Source organism: Lissotriton vulgaris, chromosome 3_2, assembly GCF_964263255.1.
Source record: "Lissotriton vulgaris chromosome 3_2, aLisVul1.2, whole genome shotgun sequence".
NCBI classification, from domain to species: Eukaryota; Metazoa; Chordata; class Amphibia; order Caudata; family Salamandridae; genus Lissotriton; species Lissotriton vulgaris.
The window spans coordinates 159715259-159726428 of record NC_141690.1 but is presented as its reverse complement, the minus strand read 5'-3'; the positions used below and the strand labels follow the sequence as shown (position 1 = coordinate 159726428).

Genomic DNA, 11170 nt, shown 5'->3' with positions numbered 1-11170 from the left:
ATAGTCATAATTCCTAAACCGGATAAGGATCATTCCCTTTGCAAAAATTACCGCCCCATATCCCTTATTAACTACGACTGTAAGATTTTTGCCAAAATCTTAGCTGCCCGTCTAGAATCCCTTATACCTCTATTAATCTCGACTGATCAAGTTGGCTTCGTAAAAGGAAGACTTGCTGCAGACAATGCCCGTGTTTTTACCAATATTATTTCCCATAGCAACCGTTTCAAGGCTCCTCTCGCTGCCCTTTCCCTAGACGCAGAGAAAGCGTTTGATCGAATTAATTGGCAATTTATGTTTAAGGCTTTACATTGGTTTGGTTTTGGCCCCCAATTCATTTCCTTAGTTAGACTCCTTTACTCTGCTCCCCGTGCTAGTGTTTTTGTTAATAATCAATTCTCTAAGTTTTTCCCCTTATCTAGAGGAACCAGACAAGGCTGTCCCCTCTCCCCATTACTCTTTATTCTTTGCCTTGAGCCCTTCCTTATTAAAATCCGCTCCAACCCCCTCATCCAGGGATTCAAACAGTCCTCGATTGAGACAAAAATCTCGGCATATGCTGATGATGTTCTGGTCTATATGGCCAATCCTGTTTCATCCCTCCCCCCATTCTTGGAAGAGGTTCGCCTTTTTTCATCTGTCTCTGGGTATAAACTTAACCTTTCCAAAACGGAAGTTCTGCCCCTTAACTCATCCTGTTATCAGTATATGTTTGATTCCACTGATTTTGCATGGTGTCCCTCCAAGATCAAATATCTGGGCATCTGGTTTTCCTCCACCCTACGTGACACACTCAAACTGACCTTTACCTCCCTTACTCAGAAGCTTCACTCACTCCTCCAGACATGGTCTCCTCTTTTCCTTTCATGGTGGGGTCGCCTAGACACCATCAAAATGATGATCTCTCCACACATATTATATACTGTCTCCATGCTTCCTGTAAAAATCCCTAAATTGTACTTCAATAGACTAAATTCCATCTGCTCTAAATTTTTATGGAACAACAAGCGACCCCGAATTTCCATACCAAAACTTCTACGCCCTAAATCTGAAGGGGGGGTTCGATTCCCTGACTTCCAATCATACCATTCGGCCTTTTTACTAAAACAAGCCTTTTCATTGGCGTTTGATTTCACTGATACCCCGCTGCCCAGATGGATTGCAGTTGAGAGATCTCTATTAAAGGATTTCACTTTTCAACAATCCCTTTTTATGTCCAACTGTTCATTTTTGTCGCATTACCCTGTGCTAAAATATTCTCATACCCTGCTACACAATGTTTTTTCAAAAGATTTATCGCCCTTGCAAATTTTCCTTTCTTCCAGTATTTGGTACAACAAATATCTTAAATACAAGGGTAAATCTTTCTACTTCAAGTATTGGAAGGAAAAGGATATTATGTTTGTTTATCAATTCTTTTCAGGTTCATCTATTATTTCATTTGAGGACATGCTTATTAAGTTTGATTTATCTGTACAACACCGTAATGAATTTGATATTATTACTAATGCCATTGTGTCTCACCTATCTACCCATCCTACGTTTGACAACCTTCCCTCCCTTACCCCTTCCACCCCTCTTTACCCGTTGTTCACCCAACAGATCCCCAAAGCTGCTTTAATTTATAAATTGTTATTAGAGAATGTTGGTCCTAGACCTAAAACTGTTATAGAAGTTGCTTGGGAAACTGATTTCTCTTTTCCGTTCTCTATTGATACTTGGGATCGATTATGGTCCAAACTGTTTAAGACTTCGGTCTCGGCTCGTATTACTCAGTCTCTTTTTTTCATTTACCATAGAGCTCTGTTCACCCCTATAAGCATTTCCAAGTTCTCCCCTTCCTCCTCTCCTCTTTGTTGGTCCTGTTCATCTCACCCAGGCACACTTAAACACCTATTATTTGATTGCCCAAGAGTTATCACTTTTTGGAAATCAGTTTGGAAATACTGTATGCGTATTTTTCATTTTTCTGAACCATTTTCATCATTGCATATTTTTCTAGGTTCTTTATCTGATGTTTTGGACTTACATTCTTATAATGCAAAACTGTTTGACCTCTTCATTGCTACTGCATACAAAGTAATCCTGTCTTGCTGGAAGGATAACTCTAAACTGTCTGTGCAGACATGGTGGAATTTTGTGTGTGATGAGCATAGAATTGCTATTGCTTCTTCTACATCTGTCACCTTAAAAATTAAGTCTGATCTTATCTGGCTACCTTTCTCCAACTTCCTATCCTCTCCTCCCCCCCCCTTAATCCCCCCTTCCTTCCTTTCTCTTTCTCTCTTCCTCTTTCTCTCTTTTCTTCTTTCTTCTTTCCCTTCTTTCCTCTCTATATGGTTTTCTTACATTACATGATTATACTTTCAAGTTTCTTTTTCTTTGTATCGCAAAAAATGTCTTTCATGATTATATCCTATTGACTTTACATTGTCTTATGTTGTGATATTATGATGTATCATTTTTTTTTTCTTTTGCTCAATAAAAATTTATTAAACTGAAAAAAAAAATGTTGATTAGGTGTTAATATCATATTGATATAAACAATACCTTATATTGCTAATATTGTAGCTTCATAAATATCGTGTTGTCTTTTGCTTTATTATTATTTAACGTCTAATACTGATAGGATGCATCACTGTTACATATGACTTTATTATTACCAGTATTTCATTATTGTTTTCTTTTATGGCTACTCTTTTTTGTATGTTTATTGTACAGTGTCTTATGATAAATTGTCATTTCAATATTTTAAACTGCAATTTCTGTAGACACGTGCACATGTAAACATTTAGAGAGGTGTGTTTTCATTCGTCCGAACGGGTGCTTTCAAAAATGAACTAAACGATGCATAGGGTAGAGTTGCAGCAGAATGTAAAAGATAATCTTCGGATAGGAATATGAAATTAAGCACAACTGGGTCAATTACATTTAGAAACCCGGACTCGCCCGCCTCATACCTCTCTGTGTCGCTCTTCAGCAGTAGTATTTGGGAATCCTGCCTACCTGGTGGGTTTGCCAGCACAGCTGTAATCTGAGGCTCAATGATGAACTGTGAGTGAAGGGGAGGGTGGGATTGTAATAGTAGATCATACGCATGGGAGTCAGGGGGCTGGCGTGTGTGCGCCCCTCTCATTATTCAGGGGACGTCAGCGTTGGCCCTCGAGGCAGGGGACGCTCTGCCTGGACCTCTGTGGCTGTCATCCCTCCTTTGTTCCCGGAGGCCCCGCCTCCTACGCCTCTTCCCCGCCCTCTGCCTCGGCCGGTCATTGGTCTGCTCCCCCATCTGTCCCGGGGCCTGGCTGAAAGGAGGCGCAGCTGGAGTAGGCTCCTGGTTTGAGCTGCTGCCGGCGGACACGGGACCGAGCCTCCTCCTGCGGCCGAGCCTGGACGCACTCCGACCCGAGGGACGCTGGCTGCCAGGGCGCGCCGTCGATGGACAGGAACAGAAGAGGTAAGGACCACGAGCCTTCAGTTCATGCTGCCTCCCCCTGAGTCCCGCCCGGAGCCTCCTAACGGGTCCGGGGTGTAGGGCCAGCGTCCTCCCCTCAGCAGTGCCAGCATCCCCCCTCTGCAGTGCCAGCATCCCTGGGGCAGGGGACCCCGCAGGACGTGCAGAGGGGGCCCGGATCAGCGGGACACTGCTGCATTCAGAGATCCCAGTGCCTCCGGATTCTCCCCAAAGCAGTGCGCCCGCCCAGAAAATTGCGTGGAAACATTTCAAAACCGAGGCATGGAAAAAGCGTTAACCTTGTGTTGGCAGAGAACCGGTGGAAAAAAAACTGCCACACGGTTTGAACTGAGCATGCATGGTAGCTGCTGCTCGATGGCACAGCTGGGGGCTTGTCGTGCAGTCTTTCTTGCATCTTGGTTGCATCACGCAGGCCAGGGTGATGCTGTTGTTTCTGGCCCTGGGGTTCGTGAGCTGGGGGGTTTCGGTGTGATGGTGTGGACAAGGCAGGCTATGTCTAGGCACTGTAACTGTGGTGCTGAATGAACCGTGAGGGCTCTCCGTCCTGTAATGTGTGCCTCAACTGTAACAATTCACTGACATTGGGACTTAATATGTATCCCCTGCAGTTACTTATTTCGTACACTCTATTGATTCACTTTCTCCAAATGTTATCATTTCCTTCATATCCTCCTCCTGCCTTTCGTTCTTCCATTAACTTTTTCCCGTTACTTTAACTATTTTTAGTCGACAGTTGCCTTCCACCCCAACTGTCACACTTTCTCCACGTCACACGTGTCCCTACACGGTCACCCACCCCACCCCTGTACTCATTAACGTCAGTTTCTGCTCCCTACTATCCATTTTCTGATGGCAGTCGCCATTTCGCCTTGCGGGAAGTCTCCTTTGACTCTAAGCCATTGCACCCCCCCACCCGCCCCCCCTTCTCACTTCTTGCTTCTCTGACCCGGTCTGTCTGCCTTGGACTTCTGCTACGGACTGCTCACAATCTTGGAACCCCTCCTCATCCTATTACACATCCCAGAAACCCAAGAGAAAACAAGTGAGCCACCCACGTATGGGATTTGGAAGACCGGAAGTTCCGCATCCATGTCGTGTACCCACCGCACATTGTGATCCCTGCCGGTGCTGTCATCTTCTGCACATGTCCCTGGTCCGCGTTTCACTCTGTAGCATCTTTACGAACACCGCTGAGGGCAGGTCCAAGGGGAGGGAGTCCTAGGAAAAAGGGTTGTTTTCTGTTTGCCTTCTTGGTGTTACATATTGCAATTGCTTCCATATAGCGCTTCAGAGTCCTGGTGAGGCGCTATGCTTGTTTCTAGAAACTTTGTCCAGTGGTCCTGCTGGCTCTTTTTTTTTTTGTTGCATGCAAAACTATTTGGATCTGCCAATAATATAAAAGTACAACATTGGGGTTCAAAGGTGGACACAAAACAACGGGGACAATAGGGGTACAGAGGAATCGTGTTAATTAGATGAGGTGTTGTGTTTAGAATGTATGTATTCTGCATATGAGACAGATAGTTCTGACCTAAACAATGCACTCTCTCTCGCCACTATCAACGACCGCTCCTGTGAATGTTACCTTATGTTTTCTATGTGTAGCATCCTAGCGCCAACATATTTATGCAACGAGGGTTCGGTGCGCTTTATCCTTGCAAAAAGAAGCACGTTTCTACTACAGAAACCAAATCCAGGCATAGCTTCAAATTGCTACTCTACACACGTTTTGACTTCTTAGAAGATTTGATGGACTCGGGGTGTAACATTTACATCACGAGATGAACTATAAGCCGGCCAAAACGTTGAGGGGTGACATATCTATATCTCGCCACAGCTTTATGCTTTCTATTGTGCTTCCCAAGATAGCACACACAGCTGCGCCCTCGGGTTTGTCTCTTGGCCCCTCCCACTTCGTGCATTCCATAAAAGACAGCTTGGAAGGAAGGGCAAGCGACTTGCCTTACATTTTTGTGACGAGGTCCCTGGGGGGAAAGCATGGGATGATCTGGTTTCTGAAATATGATGATTTGCGGCTGGTTTGTGCATGCAGCACGCTGCGCCGGGGCAGCCTTCAACCAAAAAAGACGGATCGCCTGCCCCAGGGGGTGGGGGAGGGGCGGCAGCATCTGATTCCCCTGCAGAGAAAGTGCCATCCATCCAATAGCGCCATTTGTGGTGTCCTTGTACCTGCGGAAGTCCGTCGGTCCTGCCATGCGCTGCCCTTGTGTATATGTATACCACTGCTAAGATGGTGGCATTCCCCTCCCACACATGGGTGGGCCTCTAACCTCACCTGTTGACCTCCAGGGTCTGAATACTCCCGCACATGGGTGGGATGAGTTTATTTGGATTTAAAGCAGTTCATATAGAAGTACTGCATTAAGGCAAGGTCACGTGCAGATGAGTGGACCAGAGTGGATGATGCTGATGGATGAGGTGTATGAAATGGGGCGCAGGCACGAATGAGTCACGTTACAAGGAGAAGTGAGATCAGGCGTGTACCACTGTTACTAGATATGTGCAAGGAATGCATCACTGCCGACCCAGGAGCGCTGGATCCATGCCACATTTTTAAGATATCCGTAGAAGGTAATTGAACAAATTATGAACCCTACTGGACATCATTTACTTATCTGTTGATCTCGCTCTCCTGGTCCTAAGTTGGTTACCCCCTGGCTACATAGTTTATTAATTTCTAGGGCGGGTGCAGGGGGGGTCGTGTCTTTATTATTTTATTATTTATATTATTTTATTATTTTATTTATATTATTATTTATTATTTTCTAGGGCGGGTGCAGGGGGGTAAGGGCGTGTCTTTATTATTTTCTAGGGCAGGTGCAGGGGGGTAAGGGCGTGCCTTTTTAACTGTTAGTAGAGAGGGATGGAGTATCGCAGTGGCAGGCGGGGTGATCAGTGGACAAAACTTCCAAGGTTGACATCTTCAGTTTTTCAGGTGCAGATGGAATTTAGAAGATACTCACACCCTGCCCTTCACTCACAAGCCTGGGCTTTGCATTGTATTGCATCAAATTTGCAACTATTAGAGGCACCTTTGCTTCCCAGCCTCCTCGTTGTTCTCTCTTTCGTCACCCCCCATCCACTCTGCTGTTCTCTGTGACCCCTCCCCTGCTTCTATATTGAGCTCATCCCCTGCTCAGAACCTCAGTCTAAGGTGTCTCCAACCAGTCCATCCAGCTACCTGTAGCTCCCAGACACCTTCAGAGTAGCTCACAGCCTTGAGTTCATTTTTAAAGATGCACAAGGTCATAGTTTCCTTTTAAAGTTAAGGGAAGACTGTGCTTGTTTTATATTATCACCAGGCTGCAGATTGCAGGGCCTGATGAATAGTGCTCAGCCAGATTTAGGACCCAGGCTGGGGCACAGAGGTGAACAACTAATGCAATGAGGTATTTAACTCCTAAGTAAAAGTGCTTGTCAACTCAGTATTGGTGCTGTGAAGAAAACTGTGATTCAAAATGCTTTTAAATGGGAGAAAATTAAGATGAAAGGTTAACTAACATAACGATGAAGTTCACCCTTCCTTTTAATGTTCTCCCATGTAAGTGTTGTATTTACAAGCAGCAGGCCTCTTGCTCACAGTGGCCAGTATACACTGTGCCATAAGTGTAACTGAAAAATACAGCCATTTTTTTTAAATGAGAGCAATTAAAAGTGCAGACAAAATGTCCATATTATGAAAATATTTGCAGAACATTTTTCTGCCCTTCAAATTTCTCCCAATTAAAAAATAACTATTGTATGTTTGTGTTATACGTGTAACAGTGCCATGGCGAAAGGTATGTCCTGTGTTGCAAGTACATCCAACATAGTCTCTCAGTTACTCATTCAAATATATCCCATTCATATGCACACATGTCCAGATATCACTAAAGACCACGCTCTCAGTGACCTTCGTGGCAGCCCTGTCTTACCGGCCCTAAGTATTTCGTTCAAACCATAGCATCTGGTTCTATGGACATTGGGCTTAAAGTTATTTAAGCTGGGCGTGGGGGCTGTCTGGTACAATGTGCAAGTTGTTTAGCCTTCAGTAGCTCATGATGATTTTTACTGATCAGAAGTAGCTCTCACTACAGGACCCTAAGCAATTCTGGGCCCCACATGACCCTTTCAGCCTGCAAAACGACTAAACTCTTTGCTCACACTTCAAACTGTGCTTTTCTTTCTAACCTTTGCATTCAACTCCTCCCTCTCAAGGTCAACTTGTGTGCAGTGCTGTAAAAAAAATATTGTTGTCCTTTCCTCTCCATTAACTATTGTCCAGTAGATCAAGACCTTTCTTCTACAAGGTACTGGAATGCCAACTTTTCAATGGAATTACTACAGTTCTCTTTTTTTCTAACATTGTTTTCAACCCATTCTCATCAGACGTCCAGGTTCTTCTTTAAATTGAAACCACATTCGTGCCTGCCGAGAGAGTGCCAATTTAATCTCCTCTGCTCACCTCCTTCGCCCATTTTTTGTCCTTGCTATTCATGATCTGTCTGTGATATTTGATCCTGTTCTCCTTTCGTCTCTCAGACCTTTCCCTCTCAGTGGCATTGGACTCTTGAGAGTGCCACCTCCGCCTCACAGAGTTGGGGGTGTCTCTCAACGATCTGTTTGAGGACAACTCCAATTATCCTTAAGCACCACTGCTCTTTGGAACTTTTTCTCCTTTTACCTTTCCACTGGTGACACACACCATCTTCTCCTTTACCTTTCCACTGATGACACACACCATCTTCTTCTTTACTGAAGGGAGAGGTGTGGCACATCGGTCAGAGCGGCTGACCCCGGAGTTCGGGGCTCATGGTTCGATCTCCAGCGGCAGTTCAGCATAATATGACTCTGGGCAATAGCTCACTTGATCTCCCTGAGGGCACCCCAGCGCCTGGATACCCTTATGGGTGATACGTTTGCGCTTTACAAATGTGGAATAATTATTATTACCTTTCCACTGATGACACACCATTTTCACCTTTCCACTGATGACACACCATCTTCTCCTTTCCACCGATGACACACACCATATTCTTCTTTCATCTTTCCACTGTTGACACACACCATCTTCTTCCTTCCACTGATGACGTACCATCTTTTTCTTTCATCTTTCCACTGATGATACTCATTGTCCCTTTTCACCACCCCCACTTCCTCTGCCCATGTCTCCAGTCATGCATTTGACTGCCGTACAACTATCAGACATTGGAAGGCCCTCAGATCTGTCCTGTTAAACTCTTCCAAAATACAGGCCTTTGTCATATCCCTCATCTTCACCCACCCCTCTGCCTAGTTCGGTCCATTTTTTGCCCGCTAACCCCATTTTTAGGTTTCGCTGGGGGACGGAGCCGTTAGGCTCCGCCTCCAGAGAAATCTATTGAGTACAGTAAGCACTCTGGAACACGCCCCCCGTCCCATTGGCTAGCTCCATAAATGGAGCCTAGCCATTGGAACAGAGAGGCGTCCGTCATGGCCGGACCAGACACGGGGGCGTTCCCGAGATTCTTTGGCTTTTGCCGACGTCACGCGACGCCGGGAACGCCCCCGAGTCTCCTCCGGCCGGGCCGTGCTTGCTGCTGTCCTGCCTTGTGTCCGGCCGGGCCGTGCTTGCTGCTGTCCTGCCTTGTGTCCCTCCTCCCGCCGTCCCCACGTTTCCCGCCTCCCTCCCGACGTCCGTGTCCTTTCCCGCCCCCCTCGTCCTCTCCCGCCCCCCCCCCCCCCTGTCCTCACAAATTGTGGTATCCCGTCCCGCCCGGGGGTCAACCGGCAGCTGCTCGGCACCTTGACCGAGGCACGAAGGGGCTGCGACCGCATTGGTGGCTTTTCGGAGGCTCGTCGGCAGAGGCGCGCTCTGATTGGCCGCTGCAGTGGGCCTGTCCCCGTGAGCTGCGCCGCCGTTGGTTGGAGCCTCGCCGCGTCATCAGGATCTGCCCCGGGAGCCGCGCTGTGAGTGGCTGACTCCGGGGGAACCCTCGACGTCAGCGGAGGCCAGTGGGAGCTGCGACGGGGGCCGTGCCTGCGAGGGTGAGTCTTCGGCCCAGAAGCTGGGGGAGATCGCCTTCCACCCCGCACCCGGTATTGACACCGGCTGAAGAGAGGAAGCGCTGGGGGGCTGTGCGCTCGCTCACCAAAGCGTCACAGACGTGCGCCTCGCCTCCCGAGTGCCCCGCATTGCGCGTGGGTTAAGTTGTGTGCGTAGGCAGTGGTAGTGTTGCACACACACCGCTGTCAGAGATATGGAAGGAATCCTATGCCTTCAACTCTGGATGTGTGTAATCTACCTACCGATTAAGGGGAGGGCCAACTGCTTCCTGATTGTATTCAACTGTGCCTTTAGAATACAGGGGTTCACCAGCAACTCTTCAATTGGACGTTCATACACAATGCATTTCCCCCTGTACCCCAGGGATGATACTCAGTAACAGGTTCTCCAATGAGAAACGGCGCCCATTCAAGTGCAGCACGCACTCTTAGTATGATCGCTTTTATATTCGGCACCGCAGTGGAGCTTATTGTTGTATATTTATTTGACGTTACAAGCATTCCGTGGTGATATGTGGCAGGTTTCTATGTTTAAGTTAAGAACGCAGACTTCCCACCGGCAGTAAAGCACTTTGGTCGACGTGGCCTTTTTCGGAACGATACTGTGTATTCTATATATATATTTTCCTCACAGCAACATTAAAGGTTTCAGAAACGCCAATATTTTCGATACAACGTACTGCATAATGTTTCCTCATGCATGCATTGCATAGGCATCGCTAAGGTGTATGTTTTCGTTGAGGACCCCTGCACAAACTACTATCACAGCTAAAACTCAGGGCCCCAGATTAAGAACACACTTCCGTGGAGGCGGCCACGCCATCTGCCTGCCTCTGGAGGAAGTAGCAGCTACAGTAAATCAGCCCCTTTGATGTCAGCCAGGGATCCTGGGATGGCATTCGAGCTTGAGCTTGTGACCTGGTAACCATAGAGACATTAACCCATTGGAATTATTTTGTCCTATGCTTTTCATGCACGGAGGACGTTAAACGGAAAAAAACGTTGTTCCTAATTCTTAGCGGCATCAAAGCAGACTTTGCTCCAGACCTTGTACTAAGTGGTGAAAAAATGATTTCTATGTGCGCTCTAAATATTTTCTTCAGTATTCCTTTTCTTTGAAAAAGAACAAGCGATATGTGGTTGAATGAATAATACAGTCTGACTTAGTTTGCACCAGTCATTCTTTTTTTTTTATTAAATCTTTTTAATATGCAGTTTCAGTTTGGGGTTTCTACTTCAAACTGTACTTGGGTTTAAAAGGAACCTGTCTTGTATTGATTAATACATCATATGATTTTAAACCTTCACCGTTTTGTGCAACAGGCAATACACTGTTACCTTGCTTCATCAAAGAAACCTATAATGATTTTGTATGAGTTACGCAATGCATATAGCTATGAGGATCACCTTGCTACTAGTTGACAAGCTGTGTGTATACAACAATAGCAGGATTATATATATATCTTTTTTTTTTTAGCAAAAATACGCCGCACTCAGAAATCCTTCACTTCAGGTATTTAATTAAGTAAACAGAGCCAGTCTGTCACACCGACCTGTTTCGGCCACGCAGGGCATTTCTCACTGTTGAAGGACACTACTTTATAGCCTGATAACATTTCTTGCTAATAAAGAGATCAAAGAGGGGTTCTCAAT

General features: G+C 46.1%; 1 protein-coding gene across 2 annotated transcripts in view; it reads left to right on the top strand.

Moving 5' to 3' along the window:
• The first annotated feature begins 3284 nt into the window (after positions 1–3284).
• AFAP1 (actin filament associated protein 1) overlaps positions 3285–11170 on the top strand; it is a 423233-nt gene continuing 415347 nt past the window's right edge. Inside the window, exon 1 of one of the 2 annotated variants that reach the window (XM_086964131.1) lies at positions 3285–3454. In XM_086964131.1, the coding sequence (XP_086820257.1) occupies positions 3436–3454 (19 nt within the window). In that variant the 5' untranslated portion in view covers positions 3285–3435. The remainder of the gene's footprint in view (positions 3455–11170) is intronic. The other variant, XM_086964132.1, reaches the window with a different exon arrangement.